General features: G+C 38.9%; 3 protein-coding genes across 6 annotated transcripts in view; 2 read left to right on the forward strand and 1 right to left on the reverse strand.

The window, feature by feature from the left end:
• Positions 1–486: 486 nt before the first annotated feature.
• On the forward strand, positions 487–1779 carry LOC121640326 (putative nuclease HARBI1). The gene is made up of 4 exons (XM_041986037.1): positions 487–919; positions 999–1114; positions 1198–1309; positions 1391–1779. Exons 1-4 carry the CDS (start codon positions 487–489, stop codon positions 1777–1779), a joined length of 1050 nt encoding a protein of 349 aa, XP_041841971.1.
• Positions 1780–6507: 4728 nt separating this feature from the next.
• Positions 6508–7836, reverse strand: LOC121640160 (putative nuclease HARBI1). Its single transcript, XM_041985853.1, has 4 exons — positions 7404–7836; positions 7209–7324; positions 7014–7125; positions 6508–6932 (listed from the first exon to the last, which is right to left on the reverse strand). Exons 1-4 carry the CDS (start codon positions 7834–7836, stop codon positions 6556–6558), a joined length of 1038 nt encoding a protein of 345 aa, XP_041841787.1. The 3' UTR covers positions 6508–6555.
• A 3426-nt stretch (positions 7837–11262) lies between these two features.
• LOC121640163 (CD276 antigen homolog) overlaps positions 11263–20994 on the forward strand; it is a 223305-nt gene continuing 213573 nt past the window's right edge. The window contains exons 1-7 of one of the 4 annotated variants that reach the window (XM_041985858.1): positions 11263–11583; positions 12192–12196; positions 12713–12822; positions 14849–15187; positions 16289–16624; positions 16794–16823; positions 17144–17188. In XM_041985858.1, the coding sequence (XP_041841792.1) occupies positions 12729–12822; positions 14849–15187; positions 16289–16624; positions 16794–16823; positions 17144–17188 (844 nt within the window). In that variant the 5' untranslated portion in view covers positions 11263–11583; positions 12192–12196; positions 12713–12728. Of the gene's footprint in view, positions 11584–12191; positions 12197–12712; positions 12823–14848; positions 15188–16288; positions 16625–16648; positions 16824–17033; positions 17189–17446; positions 17516–18959; positions 19029–19799; positions 20135–20994 lie in introns of those variants that run through there. The other 3 variants (XR_006010383.1, XM_041985859.1, XR_006010382.1) reach the window with 3 other exon arrangements.

Raw genomic sequence — 20994 nt, forward strand, 5'->3', positions numbered from 1 at the left:
ATTATTATTCTATTCTATTCTACAGTCATTTAGCAGACGCTTTTATCCAAAGCGACTTACATTTGAGAGTAAGAACAACACAAGCATTAATTCAAACAAGATGGGACGTCATAATTAAGTGTTAGTCAGACCGCTTTTGAGTCCAGTTAGACCCAGGTGCTGTCGTGTAGTGCTAGTGCAGTGCAGTGCATATAATTTATTTATTTTTTTTAGTCATTTTATTTAAATACAGGATCACGATTTCATCACACAATATCAACTTGGTCATAAGTGCATGATTTCATCAGGCCAAGTGTTATATTGCTATGCTAATGAAGACTGCTCGTCAAATTGCTGTCAGAGGTTTTATAAATATGTGTTTTATTGCATTAATTGAGATTACAAAACACAGCGGATGAGGTTACAAAGGTGTATTCAAAGAAATCCGTGACGAGGACAATGTAGAATATTCAGGTCCAACTCCCCTTCACCTGTTCCCTCTTCATAATGGCTCGCCCTTTTTCGGAGGATGTGCTGGACGAGGAAGCCCGCATCCTCAGAAGAGCATTCAGACGTGAAAGAGTCTTCAGGGACAGCTCAGATCCCCTGGCCTTTGGAGATGACTATGTCATAGAAAGATACAGATTTTCGGGTGATGGACTAAGATATTTATGTAGGCTGCTGAGTCCAAAAATACAGCACCAGACAGCGCGAAGCCATGCCCTCACTGTACCACAGATGATCTGTGTCACATTGAGACGGCTTGCGAGTGGGAGCTTCCTTTATTCTGTGGGGGATGCAGAGAACCTCAATAAAGGAACCATTTGCCGGACAATCAGATGCGTTTGTCTGGCGCTGAAATCATTCAGCAATATATTCATCACCTTCCCTGGCCACAGAAGACCCCTCTACATCAAGGAGGAGTTTTACAAGATTGCAGGTAACCTCAATTTTAATGTGCACCCATTAGTTTCTAAGTATATCTGTCACAGTTGGATACTCACTATTTTTTGTTACAGCTTTCCCTAACATCATTGGGGCAGTGGATTGCACACACATAAGAATCAGACGCCCCTCAGGTGAACATGAGGGAGATTACATTAACAGGAAATCCTTCCACAGCATCAATGTTCAGGTAAGAGTGATTTGTGGTTATGACCTACATGAATCTGTTCTGTGCATTTAATGACCTTAATAGGCTACAACTAAATATTTCAGATGATCTGTGATGCTGACTGCCTTGTGAGCAATTTAGAGGCAAAGTGGCCTGGCTCAGTGCATGACTCTAGAGTCTTTCGGGCTAGTCCAATTTATGAGAGACTTTCACAAAGTAGCCCACACATTTGTACTGTAAGCACCTTGGACATTGTGTGTGTAACTCTGTTTTCTAAATTATATTTTGTATTATCAGGTGAATTCTCTGGTGTGCTGCTGGGAGATAAAGGATACGCCTGTGAGTCATTCCTCTTGACTCCCCTTGCAGATCCCCAAACCCCACCACAGCAGGCCTACAACCATGCACACACCAAGACAAGGGCTCGAATCGAGATGACCTTCGGCCTTCTGAAATCTCAGTTTCAGTGCCTGCACCACCTGAGGATTTCCCCGGACAGAGCCTGTGATGTTATTGCTGCATGCGTAGTACTGCATAACATTGCAGGCCTAAGAAAGGAGAGACCCCCCCCCGAGTGGCTGTTGATGTTGACTGGGAAAATGCTCCCATCTTCCCGGACAACATTAATGGCAGACTTGTCAGGGAGCAATATATTGCAAGTTTCTTCACTTAATTTTTGGATTTAGCCCCTTTATTTAATAAAAGAGCTTTTCCTGTGTGAGCATTTTGTTTAGCACTGGTGGTTCTTTGAAATTCTTTTACATTCATGAAAAGAGGACGGACACCAATGTTCTAGTTTTTTTTTTTAAATTTTTTTTTTTTATTAAGCAGTCATTTGTCTTGGTTGCTTGGATCCTACGACAGCAAAAGTAACAAGGATTAAAACACTGTATTGCAGATATGGTTACTGTGTGCATTGAAACTGATGTATCTTGATCAGGAGATGTGGAAAAATTGGCTTTCAGGCAAAAACGTCTCTGGACGCTGACTTGAATAATAAAAAGAAGTTTATTACAAAAGTTCAGACATCAAAACAGATTTCTGCGGCAAAATCTGGAGGTCCCAAAGCCAGAACGAAGACCTAAAGACTTGATGTGTCATTCTGTCTTATATAGGGTTTAAACAAAGAAAATTCCTCAGTCCTGTGTCCTCCAATCATAGAGTTTGCCTATAGGATGCTCATTTGCATGGAATGCATGTTCTTGTGTCAATCCAGTCTGTGGGACAGAGAACCTTATATGGTAAAAACTTAAGTGTGTACCATACAAATGCTATGCTTAGATACCTAAAAACACTCACTTCTCTTTCTAGTTTCTGGATTTCCAGGTCCAGTTTTCTGAGTGTCTGGCGTTTAATCTCTAGATCCAGCTCTATTTCTTGGAGCTTTCTCTTTTTGAGTCTGATTTTAACATCTGCCAGCTCTATCTGTCTCTCCAGGTGCTTTGCATAAAGTGTTCTGACAGTTTGTGAAGTCTGTAAAAGAACTGTCAATTAGCACAGCAGGATTTGTGCATAACGTAGATGTACTTTAGCCAATACTCACAATGTTACCAGGCCGCTTAGGAGCTTAGGTGCTGCATCCGGGTCCTGTTACACATTTTCTATTAGTCCTACATCACTGACTTCATATCCTTCATGGAATAAATAAGCAGGCCAATCCCATAAAATTGACATGCCTCAAGCCTTCTGGACTCCACTGACACAGTCTCCTCATCTGCAGACGTGCATTCTGCAGCTACAGATGTGCCTTCCTCCTGCCGTATACATGCAGCGAGAGGACTTGGATTAAGATTTCACAGAACATACCAAGCCTGTGATTTCGAGACACTGCACTAACCAGATCATCTTCTGGTGGCTCCAAAAGTGTAATTGTGTTCCCAGACACTGCAAGGTTATCCAAAGTCAGACACTATATTATATTTGATTGTGTTCCATGTGCAGTAGAATTGCAGTACTTTGTGTACCTTGTATGAAGCGGACAGTTTCTGTGGCTGGGACAGAGTCAGTTATTGTCCCTCCCTGGATCCCCTCCATCACTGACCTCCCTTTATTTAAATGGAGTGCCAGTTCCTCTGCTGGAGTCACATCCTGGCTTGGTGGGCCGCCCCCTGTGCCAGTTCTATAGGCCTTTTTTTAACTGCTACAATCATACAGACATTGAACATGTCAGCAGACACCTCATCTATTCACCTCATTTGTTCACGGTTATCTACTTTGGAGTCACTTACCAGCCTGCAAAATGTTCTTATATTTAATTTTTTCTTGCTGCCTGGTCCTTTTATGGCCAGACAGGTTTGTCCTTTATGAAGGACAGAAAGATAAAATAGATAAAAACCTTACATGAGGAAAATAGATTAAATGACACATTGTGGATAATTGTTTGCTCTACATTTCCTGAGTAACATGCACCTGCTTGTCACTCTTAAAGTATACAACAGTTAGTGGATTTGAAAAGTAATCCTTTAATTGTAGCCTAATTATGACAGTTCCAGTGGAGCACTGTTTATTAATTGTACAGTTTTTGGCTACTTACGCATTGAGCCGGTCGGCTATTGTCTGCCAGGCTCTCTCGCGTTCTTTACTTATGGCATTGGTATTGCCTTTTTTCCTTATAATATCCTTAACTTCATCAGAGAACTCCGTCAGGAGCTGTTGTTCAGCGGCCGTGACGTAGGACGTGCGACTTTTATCCATTTTCCCATCAGTGATTCTGTGAGCGATCGCGAGGTCTGCTTCAGTACTATCTTCACCTGGCTTAACCTAGCCGCACCTTCTCATCCTGGCTCAGCAAACGTGCAACCAATTAAGCCAGGATAGGCCGCGCAAGCTAGGTCAAGCTGGGCTTGCTTAATCATCCTGGATTTCTTTATTCTGGTTTCGTGCAATACCCCTCAGCCTAAGCTAATCTGAGGGGTATTGCACGAAACCAGAATAAAGCAATCCAGGATAATTAAGCAAGCCCAGCTTGACCTAGCTTGCGCGGCCTATCCTGGCTTAATTGGTTGCACGTTTGCTGAGCCAGGATGAGAAGGTGCGGCTAGGTTAAGCCAGGTGAAGATACCCCCAATCCCAAACCGAAAACTTGAGCACTCGCCCTGAGCCCCTGATGACTAAATGACATCACCTGCGTGAGGAGTCGAGGGTGACAGGCCACAAGGGCTCGAAATGCTTTAAATAGGATTGGGACAGCACTTTGAGACCTGCACTGCAAGGAGAGGGACGCCATACACACATATATATATATATACACACATATATATATATATACATATATATATAGTGTGTATATATATATTTATATATATATATATATATATATACACACTATATATATATATAGTGTATATATATATATATATATATATATATATATATATATATATATATACACTATATATATATAGTATATATAGTAGAGGTCAGGAAGCTCCTGTAAACGCCGCCGTGGGGAAATTAAACGGCGAAAAATATAACGACCCAGCGCCACAATACTGAAGAACATGTTTCACACGTCGGCTTCTCTCGGTAAACTCCGTGTTTCACGTGACATCGCAGTGATTTATGGGTAATTCCTTAGCGAAAGTTGGCATCGATGCTGACTTATGGAAAGGGGGCAGAAAGGGCTCAAAAATGTCCGCCATCATCCCTTGATCACTCACACAATTCCAATTGGAATACCACTGAACCCTCGAGCCCCTCGCGGGAGCGCGCCCGTGAGTGCAGGAGTGCTCAAGTGTTCCATTTGGGATTCGACCATAGCTGGGATAAGTGCGTGTGCACGGCATACTGAAGCAGACCTCGCGATCGCTCACAGAATCACCGATGGGGAAATGGATAAAAGTCGCGCGTCCTACGTCACGGCCGCTGAACAACAGCTCCTGACGGAGTTCTCTGACGAAGTTGAGGATATTATAAGGAAAAAAGGCAATACCAATGCCATAAGTAAAGAACGCGAGCGAGCCTGGCAGACAATAGCCGACCGGCTCAATGCGTAAGTAGTCAAAAACTGTACAATTAATAAACAGTGCTCCACTGGAACTGTCATAATTAGGCTACAATTAAAGGATTACTTTTCAAATCCACTAACTGTTGTATACTTTAAGAGTGACAAGCAGGTGCATGTTACTCAGGAAATGTAGAGTATGATTAGGTGCAAACAATCATCCACAATGTGTCATTTAATCTATTTTCCTCATGTAACGTTTTTATCTATTTCATCTTTCTGTCCTTCATAAAGGACAAACCTGTCTGGCCATAAAAGGACCTGGCAACAAGAAAACATTAAATATAAGAACATTTTGCAGGCTGGCAAGTGACTCCAAAGTAGATAACCGTGAACAAATGAGGTGAATAGATGAGCTGACATGTTCAATGTCTGTATGATTGTAGCAGTAAAAAAAAGCCTATAGAACTGGCACAGGGGGCGGCCCACCAAGCCAGGATGTGACTCCAGCAGAGGAACTGGCACTCCATTTAAATAAAGGGAGGCCAGTGATGGAGGGGATCCAGGGAGGGACAATAACTGACTCTGTCCCAGCCACAGAAACTGTCCGCTTCATACAAGGTACACAAAGTACTGCAATTCTACTGCACATGGAACACAATCAAATATAATATAGTGTCTGACTTTGGATAACCTTGCAGTGTCTGGGAACACAATTACACTTTTGGAGCCACCAGAAGATGATCCGGTTAGTACAGTGTCTCGAAATCACAGGCTTATGTTCTGTGAAATCTTAATCCAAGTCCTCTCGCTGCATGTATACGGCAGGAGGAAGGCACATCTGCAGCTGCAGAATGCACGTCTGCAGATGAGGAGACTGTGTCAGTGGAGTCCAGAAGGCTTGAGGCATGTCAATTTTATGGGACTGGCCTGCTTATTTATTCCATGAAGGATATGAAGTCAGTGATGTGGTGCTAATAGAAAATGTGTAACAGGACCCGGATGCTGCACAGTCTCCTAAGCGGCCTGGTAACATTGTGAGTATTGGCTAAAGTAAATCTACGTTATGAACAAATCCTGCTGTGCTAACTGACATTTCCGTTACAGACTTCACAAACTGTCAGAACGCTTTATTCAGGGCACCTGGAGAGAGAGATAGAGCTGGCAGATGTTAAAATCAGACTCAAAAAGAGAAAGCTCCAAGAAATAGAGCTGGATCTAGAGATTAAACGCTGGACACGAAAACTGGACCTGGAAATCCAGAAACTAGAAAGAGAAGTGAGTGTTTCAATGCACACAGTAACCATATCTGCAACAGTGTTTTAATCCTTGTTACTTTTGCTGTCGTAGGATCCAAGCAACCAAGACAAATGACTGCTTAATAAAAAAAAAAAAACTAGAACATTGGTGTCCGTCCTCTTTTCATGAATGTAAAAGAATTTCAAAGAACCACCAGTGCTAAACAAAATGCTCACACAGGAAAAGATCTTTTATTAAATAAAGGGGCTAAATCCAAAAATTAAGTGAAGAAACTTGCAATATATTGCTCCCTGACAAGTCTGCCATTAATGTTGTCCGGGAAGATGGGAGCATTTTCCCAGTCAACATCAACAGCCACTCGGGGGGGGGGTCTCTCCTTTCTTAGGCCTGCAATGTTATGCAGTACTACGCATGCAGCAATAACATCACAGGCTCTGTCCGGGGAAATCCTCAGGTGGTGCAGGCACTGAAACCGAGATTTCAGAAGGCCGAAGGTCATCTCGATTCGAGCCCTTGTCTTGGTGTGTGCATGGTTGTAGGCCTGCTGTGGTGGGGTTTGGGGATCTGCAAGGGGAGTCAAGAGGAATGACTCACAGGCGTATCCTTTATCTCCCAGCAGCACACCCGAGAATTCACCTGATAATACAAAATATAATTTAGAAAACAGAGTTACACACACAATGTCCAAGGTGCTTACAGTACAAATGTGTGGGCTACTTTGTGAAAGTCTCTCATAAATTGGACTAGCCCGAAAGACTCTAGAGTCATGCACTGAGCCAGGCCACTTTGCCTCTAAATTGCTCACAAGGCAGTCAGCATCACAGATCATCTGAAATATTTAGTTGTAGCCTATTAAGGTCATTAAATGCACAGAACAGATTCATGTAGGTCATAACCACAAATCACTCTTACCTGAACATTGATGCTGTGGAAGGATTTCCTGTTAATGTAATCTCCCTCATGTTCACCTGAGGGGCGTCTGATTCTTATGTGTGTGCAATCCACTGCCCCAATGATGTTAGGGAAAGCTGTAAGAAAAAATAGTGAGTATCCAACTGTGACAGATATACTTAGAAACTAATGGGTGCACATTAAAATTGAGGTTACCTGCAATCTTGTAAAACTCCTCCTTGATGTAGAGGGGTCTTCTGTGGCCAGGGAAGGTGATGAATATATTGCTGAATGATTTCAGCGCCAGACAAACGCATCTGATTGTCCGGCAAATGGTTCCTTTATTGAGGTTCTCTGCATCCCCCACAGAATAAAGGAAGCTCCCACTCGCAAGCCGTCTCAATGTGACACAGATCATCTGTGGTACAGTGAGGGCATGGCTTCGCGCTGTCTGGTGCTGTATTTTTGGACTCAGCAGCCTACATAAATATCTTAGTCCATCACCCGAAAATCTGTATCTTTCTATGACATAGTCATCTCCAAAGGCCAGGGGATCTGAGCTGTCCCTGAAGACTCTTTCACGTCTGAATGCTCTTCTGAGGATGCGGGCTTCCTCGTCCAGCACATCCTCCGAAAAAGGGCAAGCCATTATGAAGAGGGAACAGGTGAAGGGGAGTTGGACCTGAATATTCTACATTGTCCTCGTCGCGGATTTCTTTGAATACACCTTTGTAACCTCATCCGCTGTGTTTTGTAATCTCAATTAATGCAATAAAACACATATTTATAAAACCTCTGACAGCAATTTGACGAGCAGTCTTCATTAGCATAGCAATATAACACTTGGCCTGATGAAATCATGCACTTATGACCAAGTTGATATTGTGTGATGAAATCGTGATCCTGTATTTAAATAAAATGACTAAAAAAAATAAATAAATTATATGCACTGCACTGCACTAGCACTACACGACAGCACCTGGGTCTAACTGGACTCAAAAGCGGTCTGACTAACACTTAATTATGACGTCCCATCTTGTTTGAATTCATGCTTGTGTTGTTCTTACTCTCAAGTCGCTTTGGATAAAAGCGTCTGCTAAATGACTGTAGAATAGAATAGAATAATAATACTACAACTCGAATCCATATAAAAAAGGCTGTTGCGATTACGAACAGATTTCGATTAAATGTACAGTGACTGTATATGTAATATTTTAATACTGGATGATTAAAATGACGCGCCATACTTAGGAAGACCATGGACATGCTGTAAAACACATTAATTCCTCATAGAATTGACGTTGGACATGCAGGTGACTCGCTAGGATTAATCTTAGCCTGAGCAGTTAGCCTGGTCTGGAGCAGGCTAACTGCAGCGGATAAATCACCACAGTAACTTGGCCGGGATTAGTTTGAGCTGCTTTCATGCAACCGACTTAGGGCTAAATTCAGCCAGGATAACCAACATATCCCGGCTTAATCGCTTATCTTGGTTTCGTGCAATACCCCTCTGGTCTGGGTATGACAAAGACTCATGCTTCTGGAGAAAAAGACAAGCATCTTGTTTTTATATGTTTTGACTTTGGCTCAAGTAGCCTGATGAAGCCCCATTTCGTCAAGGGATAGATGGCAGAGGAGCCTATTGAAAAAGAGAAAACAAAGATTTCTCTTAATGGACTGAGTACTTTTAAATAATACACACACAAACTTTGGACATTACAACATTTACTCAGTTAAGGATTAGGAAATGCATTCTTGGTTCACTTCACTTTTCTTTGTGACGTGACGGCAGTGATAGCGATAAATTTGCCCTGGACGTTAGCTACAGCTAAGTAGCTAGCTAACAGTAAAAGTCCGCAAAATGTTGTTTAGAAAGTTAACAATAAATATATGCATCTTACCATTAATGGTGTGAGTGGTTGGTTGGAAGTGTACTTTGAAGTGCAGCTCGTAAATGCAGAAAGACATTGACAGTAAAGACCTGTGTGTGTGTGTGTGTGTGTGTGTGTGTGTGTGTGTGTGCGTGCGAGCGAGTGTTTCCCTACTAGCGTATTGGTTGAGGTTAAAAGGGGCGGGGTTAATTAGCATATATTCGAAACATTTAGATTAAACATTTAGATTTAACATTTAACATTTAACATTTAGATTTAGATTTAACATTTAACATTTAACATTTAACATTTAGATTTAGATTTAAACATTTAGATTTAGATTTAACATTTAGATATAAGATTTAACATTTAGATTTAGATTTAACATTTAGATATAACATATAACATTTAGATTTAGATTTAAACATTTAGATTTAACATATAACATTTAGATTTAGATTTAACATTTAGATTTAACATATAACATTTAGATTTAGATTTAAACATTTAGATTTAGATTTAACATTTAGATATAACATATAACATTTAGATTTAGATTTAAACATTTAGATTTAGATTTAACATTTAGATATAACATATAACATTTAGATTTAGATTTAAACATTTAGATTTAACATATAACATTTAGATTTAGATTTAAACATTTAGATTTAGATTTAACATTTAGATTTAACATATAACATTTAGATTTAGATTTAAACATTTAGATTTAGATTTAACATTTAGATATAAGATTTAACATTTAGATTTAGATTTAACATTTAGATATAACATATAACATTTAGATTTAGATTTAAACATTTAGATTTAACATATAACATTTAGATTTAGATTTAAACATTTAGATTTAGATTTAACATTTAGATATAACATATAGCATTTAGATTTAGATTTAAAATTTAGATTTAGATGTTCTATTTGACCATTATACATGTGGTTAAAAGTTATGTTAAATGTAGGAAAATGTAGGAAAAATGTGCTAAATGTGAGAAAAGTGAGATAAATAATGAAAATGTGTCAGCTACAACTTTTATACTGAATTTTTACACTTGGCGCCCCATACTGTTAGACCTAAGTAATCTTTTCTTTTTTAATCTGTCATATTCTCCATCATCTTTCATTTTGGCTCCAAAACACGTCAGATACAATGTCTAAACAAATAATACATAAATAGTCAAAGTGAAGCTGTGTTTTAATAAAGTGGATCATTAGAGACAGGGACGAGCTTATTTAATTTTTGTGGGATTCTTCTGTTAATCATTCAACAATTCTACTTTCTGCTAAAGTCTCAGCAACAAGTAGAAAATATTAAATATTCAAGTTATAACTTTATTTTCTCAAACTGCTGCTGCAGATGCTGTAAATGTTGTTCTGTAACCAGATTAACTGGGTTAGAATTTTCCAGCATGTCAAAATCTCCTGATTCCTCCTTGTGTGAAGAGGTTTTTATCCAGAAAGAGGTTTTTCTTTGTCAGCAGACTAAATATATAAAAGCATGTTGCTGCCATCTAAAGAAGCTAAAAAGAAAATAATCTTATTACTTTATAGCGTGATAAGTTTTATTGTTAGAAAGACAACGCCTTTCCATCTTGCTTTATGGTTGCTCAGCTGCCACAGACAGTTTGTCATTGACCGTTTCGCTCTCGGCGTGGGTCCTTCAATTTGTCCCCAAAACATGTAAGATAAACAGATAAATAAGTGTAAATCTTAACGGCTAAACTGTGTGTTATAGTTACTCTGCTCATCAGACAGAGGCAGGGAGAAGAGAAGCTCAGTTCATCATTAATGACTAAGTCTCCGAGCATCAAAGAATAGCTAATAAATTTAACAAGTTATAACTTAAAATGCCGAATGCTAAAAGGCTTCAGTAAAAGTCCGGTAATAAGATTAAGACAAATCACTGAAACATCTTGGCTTTCCCAAGGTTTTTTTTTTGTTTTGTTTTTTTTTTATTTAGGAAGTGACTTGGCCCATCAGTTATGTACTAGCAGCATGCTAAATGCTAAATGTACAGAAGCTAATGCTGCCACCGGATAACGTTTGTTATAAGTTTGTTATAACTTAAAACACAGATTATTCTTTGTTGTTATCTATAAAAGTCACCTTTATTGTAAGTTCTGCAGCATGTAGAGGACGAACAGAGAAACATAATAAGCCACATGTTTGCTAATTTCTGCTTGCATTAAATATGTAGTAACATTTCCTCCATTTAATGTCTCCTGAAATATGTTATTGCTACGGTGAAGTAACGCGTTACTCCTTGTTATGTGGTTTCATTTCTGGTCTTGGAGTGCCATCTAGTGGCGACTTGTGGGCTCATTCTTCATTTTATATTCCGCCTTTGGAACATCAGTGCAGCTTATTTACATGACAGTGTAGCACTGTAATTTCATTATAATATGGCTGTTTTATATTGACGTAGTTAAATATGTTAATTTGTATTTATGTTTCTTTAAATGCTTTTTATCCTTTAGAATCCACACCATAATCTCTGTAATGCCACCGTTGTATGGTGATTAAAAACCGCTCTATATAGAAGTCAGTCTCTGGATGTGAGTCTCCTTCTGACAGAGGACACAGCAGCATATTCCACCAGTTACCAGACGTGCACCATTTTTTACAAAACAAACAACACAAGTACTATCACTTAGTAAATTAAACGCGATAATAAATAGACATGCAAATTACAGTTAGCTTATGGTCTGGTGAAAGTTATTAAAGTTGTTGTGTGCTTGTTCCTGAGGGTGTAAAAAGTTCAAGTGTACATGGGGGCTGTCAGAGTCCAGGGTGTGTGTGTCCCCAAAACAACCACTGACCAATAAGAAAAAAGAAGAAAAATTGTCTCATTCATTGACCAGGACTGAAAACAGCTGGTTCACCACCAGTAAACAATGGAGCAACAATAAGTTTATCCAGTCTTGGAGTTTCTGTTTTTACTTCAGTGTTCAGACCTAAGGCAGTTTTCTCCACAATCTGCCCAGTATGAGCAGCAGGAGAGACAGCGAGTTAACCAGCATGCTGCTCTATGACATGCCCCACATCCCTTCCTCTGTTTGGTTCCCTGGATGGCCCGTACTATCCATGGAAGTGGACCAGGGTTTGTTTAAAGCAGGCCAAACAGGGCCAGAGTGAATGTGCCCTTAGGTTTCATATTAATAAAGGTTACCATAGCAACTTAGCATCCTCCTCTGTGGCAGCAGTCCAGCTTCATACCTGCCTGACAAACCAGAGAACTCTTCTCTACAGCTCAGTAAAGAAGATAAAAACCAAACAATGAAGCTTCTAACAATTCTAATAATCTTCTAATAATAAATTTCCCTGAATTTTATATTTCTAACAGTGTCTCAGTGACTGTCCTCGCTACAGTCTCTTCTCTCCCAACACAACATCAGTCTGGATAAAGAGACCAGGGAGATGAGGGAGAGAGTTCAGTGTCCTGACAGCCTGGTGGACAAAGCTGTCCCTCAGGCTGCTGGTCCTGGTCCACAGGCTCCACAGTCTCCTTCCTGATAGCAGCAGGCTGAAGAAGCTGTGTGACGGGTGGGGGGTCTCTCACCATGCAGAGGGCTTTAAGGATGAGGCGAGAGGTGTAGATGTTTTTCAGTGAGGGAAGAGAGGCACCGACAATCTTCTTAGCTGCTATCAGGATATGTTGGAGGGTCTTCCTGCAGGACGTGGAGCAGGTGCTGTACCACATGGTGATGCTGCTGGTCAGGACGCCCTCCATGGTGCCTCTGTACAAGGTGCACATGATGGGGGCGGGGCTCTAGCTTTCCTCAGGTTGTGGTGGCAGTAGAGGTGCTGGTTGGCTTTCTTGGTCAGTGATGTGGTGTTGATGGTCCAGGAGAGGTCCTCTGTAATGTGCACACCCACGAACTTGGGAAATACTTGGGGATAATACATGTAATGAAGATGTGACGTCAGGGCAGCTGCCATTTTGGTTCCTTAAGTTAAACTCCTTTGTCCTCTTGGCCGCCCCACAAAGAGATTTCCATATTTTACATTACAGTTTTCTTTATTTCCCAAAGTAAATTCTCTCTATTAACCCTCAGGCATCCGTTTAATTTACTATCCTATTAATTAATAATGGACAGAAATGTCCACTTCTGAAGAACTGATGTAAAACTTTACAGATTAATATCTTCTCTGCTTTTTTGGGACATAAATGTCTAAAAATACTTCAGCCCTGCTTAAAACTACCAAACATTCATAGAATTATACAGTTTTAACCCTTTAAATGGCAGCTTGATTACTTAAAGTCACTGTTGTTGTTGTCCTCATGTTTTAGGACAAAAATGTCCCAGTAAGTCACATTAAACCCACATTTTAAATCTAATAGCTGTTACAAAAAGTAATGATGCATTCTGTGATGTTTGTGTCTCATTTTCTGGAGAAAAAGTTACATTAAAACAGCTGGTTCACCACAAGTAAACAATGGAGCAACAATAAGTTTATCCAGTCTTGGAGCTTCTGTTTTAATGTCAGTGTTCAGACCTAAAGCAGTTTTCTCCACAATCTGTCCAGTATGAGCAGCAGGAGAAGCAGCGAGTTAACCAGCATGCTGCTCTATGACTTGCCCCACATCACTTCCTCTGTTTGGTTCCCTGGATGGCCCGTACTATCCATGGAAGTGGACCAGGGTTTGTTTAAAGCAGGCCAAACAGGGCCAGAGTGAATGTGCCCTCAGGTTTCATATTCATAAAGGTTACCATAGCAACTTAGCATCCTTCTCTGTGGCAGCAGTCCAGCTTCATACGTGCCTGACAAACCAGAGAACTCTTCTCTACAGCTCAGTAAAGAAGATAAAAACCAAACAATGAAGCTTCTAACAATTCTAATAATCTTTTAATAATAAATATCTCTAAAGTTTATATTTCTAACAGTGTCTCAGTGACTGTCCTCGCTACAGTCTCTTCTCTCCCAACACAACATCAGTCTGGATAAAGAGACCAGGGAGAGTAGGGAGAGAGTTCAGTGTCCTGACAGCCTGGTAGACGAAGATGTCCCTCAAGCTGCTGGTCCTGGTCTGCAGGCTCCACAGTCTCCTTCCTGATAGCAGCAGGCTAAAGAAGCTGTGTGACGGGTGGGGGTCTCTCACCATGCATTCATAGAATTATACAGTTTTAACCCTTTAAATGGCAGCTTGATTATTTAAAGTCACTGTTGTTGTTGTCCTCATGTTTTAGGACAAAAATGTCCCAGTAAGTCACATTAAACCCACATTTTTAATCTAATAGATGTTACAAAAAGTAATGATGCATTCTGTGATGTTTGAGTCTCATTTTCTGGATAAAAAGTTACATTAAAACTTTAAACTGGTAAAAAGAGATGTTCTTACAAAGAATCGTGTCACATGCACTCACAGACAAAATGATGGACAGACTGAGACATAAAAAAATCACCAGATTAAACAAAAATGTTTGTAATGATGAACACGTTTTATTCATGTCAGGGAAAAGTATTTAATCCTGTTGTTTCTTTATTTTGCTCATTTAAGTAATTCTTTAAGATATTTGTTGATTTTTATATTCTGAGTTGTTGTTGTAATAACTTATATTTTCATTATTGTTGCAGACTGAAGTCTTTTCCGTCATAATTTAGCACCATTGTAAATTACTTTTAAACATATTCAGGGTTTTTTTTTTCTTTGATTGTTTTATTTTTCTCTAAATCAAAGAACAAAACTAAAGACTGATTATTAAGTGTATTTGTGGAGTGCTGGACGGAGGTTTGTCTGATTTCTATGAACTATTTGTTTTCTTTCTCCAGGTGAAACTGAGATATTTTGCTCCTCTGAGCCGGTAGTATCATTCTGCGGCTCCAGCATCGTTCTACAGTGTCACCTCGAGCCCCAGCAGGATGCAACAGACAACACAGTGAAATGGACTCAGCAGAGTGATGTTGTACACATCCGTAAAGGTGGAAAAGACGTTCCTGGAGAACAAATGGAGAGGTTTGAAGGACGCACGTCTCTGTTCTCTGAAGTTCTCCATAAAGGAAATCTGTCACTCCAACTTTCCTCTTTAAAACTCTCCGACTCTGGAAGATACAAGTGCTCCTTTCAGGTCGGCTCAGTGGAGAAGAGTTGTTACGTTGGTCTGACTGTCGGTAAGTTTCCAAAATATTGTCTAAATATTAAAAATGGAAATGTACAACATGTGATCACACCTACTTTCAGCAGCAAAGTACTTGGTACAGGTAATAAGCTGTAAGTCAGAGTAAAGACGTCCAGGTAAGCTCAGGTTGGAGCATGACAGTGTTAGAGGGCTGTTAGAAAGAGCTGCTGCTGCAGAGGAGATGAGGACAAAACCACACCAGGATAGTCTGGAGGACTCTGTTCAATAAGTTGTATTCCTTAAAACTTTGCATCTTCCATTGGTTTGGTTTGCTTTCACACTGCACTTCAGTCGAGTGGATCAAACCACCTGGACAACGTCATGCAGTTACAACAAATGTTCGCTAGGGGGCGAAATTCCCCCAAACAACCACTGACCAATAAGAAAAAAAGAAGAAAATTTTGCTCTGACACATTCAGACCCCCTCAGATACTTGATATTATGGTGGAGATGGCTGATATGTACTGGGATCCAGTAAAAAGGTGATGCTGTCATTGTTACATTTACATAAAGTTGTAGATGAGGAGAGGAGACATTCAGATGACTCTTTTATATGTGACAGTATAAGGGCCAAAATGAAGGCCACCCAGCGGTGGCTGCATCATCTTTTCAGAAGGTTATATCCATCCTGAAGCAGCTACTGATCTGAATAGAGTAGAATAGAATAAAAGAATGTCTTTACTGTCACTGCATAACAATATACAATAAAATGAGCATTACTATGGAAACAGTGTCAGGTATTTAAAAGACACGTTAAAAGACAAAGTTACATGTAAAAAGACAATGTGGGTAAATAAGATTCAGACAGAATAAATAAGGTTAAACCGATGTGCATAAATAGAAACTAAAACACTGTAAAGCTGTAAAGTAGTGATTTACATCAGCTGCTTTGTCTAATGGATCAGGGGTTTTGATTAAATCATTTATTACACAGAAATACTTATTGCTGCTAGAAACAAAACTGAAGTCCTTAACTTTACAAAACTAACAAAACACACTTTAGATGTTTCTGATGAAGCAGCAGCTGCTCAGTCATCTTTGACTTTAATGGTTTTAGGAAACAAAGTTCTCATCTAAATGTTTGTTTTTCCAGGAGAGTCTGAAGTGATCGTCTCACCTGATCCAGTTACAGCAGAGTCGGGTCAGGATGTGGTTCTACCATGCTACCTGGATCCTCCGTTTGATGCAACATCTCTGACTGTGGAGTGGAGATGGAACAAAGCTACGGTGCACGTATATCGAAATCTTGGAGATGATAAAGATAATCAAGATCAGAGATTCAAAGACAGAACTTCTCTCTTCCATAATGAAATGACTCATGGAAACATTTCCCTCAAACTGAGTAAAGTAACTGAAGAAGATGCAGGAATTTACACCTGTTTTAATCCTAAGTGTCTGGAGAAAAAAGGAAACATCGCTCTGAAAGTTGGTGAGTACTGATGAACAAATTTAACAAAAAGAAACATGTTTATAAAATGTTTACACTGAAACACATTTTATCCCATTTCAGTTTATATTTTCTTTGTGTGGAGAAACATGTTAACATGTATTTATACATGTATGACCTGAATATTTAGTCCTGTTATTTTCTCTTACAGTGTTGAAGGATGAAGATCTAAACAAGAAAGGTAGATTTATGTTTGATCTTCTGTAAATCTCATATTTGAGTTCTTCATAGTTTAATGTTGTCAGTGCAACTCAAGCAAGAAATTTATAAATGAAAACTTTTATAAACCATCATGGCTTTTTAATTCGGTCCAGGTCAACAAAATATTGTGTGGAGCAACTTTTACCTGCCATGGTTTTATTTCTGGTTGTCTCTTTGTTTAAGTTCTGACTTTGTTTTATGTTTTGTGGGATTGAATGTTTTGTCTTTAATTCAGTTTTCCTTGTAAAGTGTTTGGTTTTCTTTCTTCTTTCCATAAATCGATTCTTTATCTTTAACCAGGAATCAATGATCTAGATTCGCCTCCACCTTCATCTCATCCAATCGGTAAATAACGTCCCTCAACTGTTAACAGAAAAATAAAAAGTATAATATTTAGAGTTTAATATATTTTCTCTCCACCAGCAGGAATCAAGTTTAGTGAGTTAAAAGTTAAAATAACTTCCAGTTATATTATTGATTAGATTATAATTACTCTGAGTTAAAGTTTTATTTGTATATTATTGTTGTTTTATTAACATTATCAATTTAAAATTATTGTATCTTTTCTTTCTTGTTTTCTAATATTTTTTCTCTGTTTTGCAGGACTTGTCATTTGTCTTCTTATCGCTGCTGTTCTTGTTCTTGTTCTCATTGCTGGTTTAGTTTATTTACGTAAGTCATAAATTTCTCCTCTTTTCATTTCCAGCAGGTTTTTTCCTTCTACACTTTCAGATGAAGCTAAACAGAATTAAATGTGTTCATTAGTTTCTATAGATTAAGTTTTAATAGATCAGTTCAACACAAGAGTCTTTTAACAAGAAGTGATAATAGTAAGATTTGTTGTAGTAGCAGAAAAACCAAACAAAATAAGTGTTAAATGACACCAACGTACAATAAATGAACCAAGTTACATGTTTATAGATCAGTCTTGTAAATCAGTAATTCAGAGTCATTGTTAAAGAAAAGAGTCAGAAACATAAAATTAATCTTGTATTAATGACGAATGTTTAACTGGAAAAATCTGATAGTTTTCATTTAGTAAAATGTAAAATAATCACAGAACACAAAACTTTGTTTTCACACTCGGACACAAATTCAAAGATCTAATCACTAATCAATCAATAATCTGACCCACGACTGTGAGAGTGACGGCTTGTTGACACAGAGAAGGAACCTTCATCTCTCTGTCATTGTTGGTTTTAACATATAAAAGAGTAAAAAAGAAATAAAATGTGCGTCATGTTGTTTACATGCAGTGTAATTAGTGAACAGCAAACCTGCTCTGGTTTAATCTTCTGAAAATCCCTAATTATAATTTACTGATAACGACCACTTCAGCTCTTTTAGAAAAAACTAATTCTGTGTTAAAATAGGATCAAATCTACACATCACTCAGCTGAACGCAGGTTTCTGAGATTAACATGAACAACTTGATCTGCTGTGGCTTCATCTTCTAGACAGGAAGTAGTTTTTCTTCTTCTGGTGTGTGTCAGACTGATCTGAGACCAGACTCACATTTTATTCTCCTTTTATTCTGCTGCTTCAGTCTAATGTTTTCAACAACTAAAGCTGACACACACACACTTATTTTATAGAAAACACATCCTTCTGGTATTATTTACATAAAAGTCTCTGTCCACATCGACACACAGAAACACCTGAAACTCCACCAGAAACCAAACCAGAAGATGGAGATTTGGCTCCATCTCTGAAGCCATGATGGCCAATCAGAGGACAAATAAAAAAGAAATATTTCTGTTAAATCTGGTTTTGTGGAGCTTTTGTTCTTCAGTATATTTACAGTGCTAGCATGACTACAGCCAGCACCACCTTTGCTACGTCTGCTGTTGCCATGTGAACTAGACACAGGTGGAGGTGGACGCTCTGACTCTGAACCAGAGATGTTGGTTATTCTGTCCACACTTAAACACACAGATGGATCATGTGAAAATCTTCACCATGGACGGTGTTTTCTGAAAAGTTTGTTTGCAGTTTAGCAAAACTGTGTTTACATGTGGACGAAAGATGCAAATGCAGAAAAATAATCCTGCAAACGTGGACGAGGCCTTAGAGAAGAACTGAACCATCATGTCTTTGTGTTTGTTGTTTACTGCAGGGAGACGTTTGGAACGACGGAGGCATGAAGCTGTTCTACAGAGATCACCTGGAAGAAGACAAGATCACGGTAATATTTAGGCATATATCTGTTTTATTTCTTCACTACCAAAAATAAATAAATGAATACATAAATCAATTGAAAGAAACAGGATTTTAATGTATGACTTGTTTTCTTTTTGATAAAATGGATCTGGAATCTGATTGAAATATTCTCCTGATAGAAGAACTTCTCTAATCTCAGAATAGTGATTCATTGAGTAATAAGGTGCAGCTTAATGGGCTGGATGAGTTTTTTTACACAGAACCAGCTGAAAAGCTGATGTTCAGATGGAGCTTCCTCCTCTCTGTAATGAAATCAGTAGTGGACCCTCCTGGCTCAAACTAACATTAACATGAGCTCTGAGACTGTATTAAACACTTTTCTGAGGACTTCACGTCTACAATGAGTAAATGTCCAGAATCCAGGGACTGATAGTGATGCAGACAAAGATCTCCCCAGATGTTTGTGGAGCAGCTCTACAGAGTACTCACTGAGTACAACAGAGACGGAGTAATACAACTTTGATGCTGTAGTTCTGTTTGCAGTATAGTAAAGAATGTTTTCAGTTACGAATGTTATTTTACCGAGCTGTACGCTACATCCTGAAATTAATATTAGACCAGAGATCCCACCCTCCACATTAGATTTTTCCTTTTTCAGCGTGATTTTCCTTTTTCTTTGCTCAAAAAGTAAAACTATAAATTAATTAAAACTGATAGTTTAACACTTTTTTAATCAAACTGCATGATAAAATTGCAATTTTCATTTAAAGATAATTTATTTTGTGTTGTGTTACAGATGCAGAAGTGGGACAAGACAGACAGGAGGACGACAATCAAAGTGAAACCAGATGACATCGAATAAACATCTGGATTTTTTTTTCTGTTACTCATCCACCTAATGCAAAAGATTTTTTTCTTTCTTTTAGGGGGTAGATTTGAGCTCAGGTAAAAACAGAGAGAAAGAAAGAAAAAAAGAACCAGGGGGATCTTGAGGAGTTACCAGACCAGCTTAGAGACTTTATCATTTCAGGGTGACTTCACCTCATCTTTAAGAGAGAGGTAGAGAAACTCATTTCAGACATCTTGTTCTTTTTGTTTCTACCAACAGCTCATGACTAAAGGTTAGAACAAGAACTTAGAACGAGATAGATATTTTATCACCCGCCTTCTTTCATCGATTAGCAATAATCGGTGGCAAAACTAAATTCTCTCATAAAAATATCAAAAGCTGGAGAGACTCAGCCAATCCAAAGCTGCTGGTCCAGATACCATCAGTCCAGACTTCTAAAGACCTGTGCCAGCCAGCTGTTTCCAGTTCCTCAGAACCTCTTTTATACTCCTGTGGAAGACCTCCAGTCTTGTTCCAGTTCCCAGTAAACTGTCCCCATCTGCACTGAAGGACGACCCACCAGTGACGTGCGGTGAAGTTTATGGTTGGTGAGACACTGATTTACAATAGTAAGAACTGAAAAGAACATCTTATTTCAATATTCATCCAACAGCATTCAACTGGTAATGCTTCATATCCTGTCAGCATTCCTCTTTCACTTACACTCACACACACACTGTTACTAACTCTTCAGTGAGAAAAGTAGCTACTGGTTGTCCTAAAAGTCGCTAGAAATCACTAAATGACATCATCTAATGTGCATAATATCCTGGTACATGGAGGCTGCTGTGGAGAGGAATGTCATGGGAAAGGCAAAAATGGACGAAAAGACAAGCTAAAAAAAATTTAAAAAGGCAAAACTAATAAAAATAAAACAAATTCTTTGGTTAATATTTTCTTTTATTGTAGTTTAATTTTATTAAGTGTAGGTTGTTTTCTAATTAGGAGGCTGCAACATTTCAAAACGCTTGTTTTCCTCCACACTCTTCATTAATAGACATTAATATCTGACGGTAAGCCAGCGTGAGATCATCCTGCAGCAGCTTTGAACGTTTCATTTTCAGCCTGGTCATGAAACAGGTGATCATCTCCTGCTCTGAAT

This window comes from Melanotaenia boesemani, chromosome 5, assembly GCF_017639745.1.
Source record: "Melanotaenia boesemani isolate fMelBoe1 chromosome 5, fMelBoe1.pri, whole genome shotgun sequence".
NCBI classification, from domain to species: Eukaryota; Metazoa; Chordata; class Actinopteri; order Atheriniformes; family Melanotaeniidae; genus Melanotaenia; species Melanotaenia boesemani.

Bases quoted from the DNA above. Each gene is read 5' to 3' on its own strand.
- LOC121640326 (XM_041986037.1), top strand. From the start codon at position 487: ATGGCTCGCCCTTTTTCGGAGGATGTGCTGGACGAGGAAGCCCGCATC. The intron at 920-998 runs GTAACCTCAATT...TTTTTGTTACAG, and splicing joins GGAGTTTTACAAGATTGCAG to CTTTCCCTAACATCATTGGG. The intron at 1,310-1,390 runs GTAGCCCACACA...TTGTATTATCAG, and splicing joins TTATGAGAGACTTTCACAAA to GTGAATTCTCTGGTGTGCTG.
- LOC121640160 (XM_041985853.1), bottom strand. From the start codon at position 7,836: ATGGCTTGCCCTTTTTCGGAGGATGTGCTGGACGAGGAAGCCCGCATC. The intron at 7,126-7,208 runs GTAAGAGTGATT...TAAATATTTCAG, and splicing joins TCCACAGCATCAATGTTCAG to ATGATCTGTGATGCTGACTG. The intron at 6,933-7,013 runs GTAGCCCACACA...TTGTATTATCAG, and splicing joins TTATGAGAGACTTTCACAAA to GTGAATTCTCGGGTGTGCTG.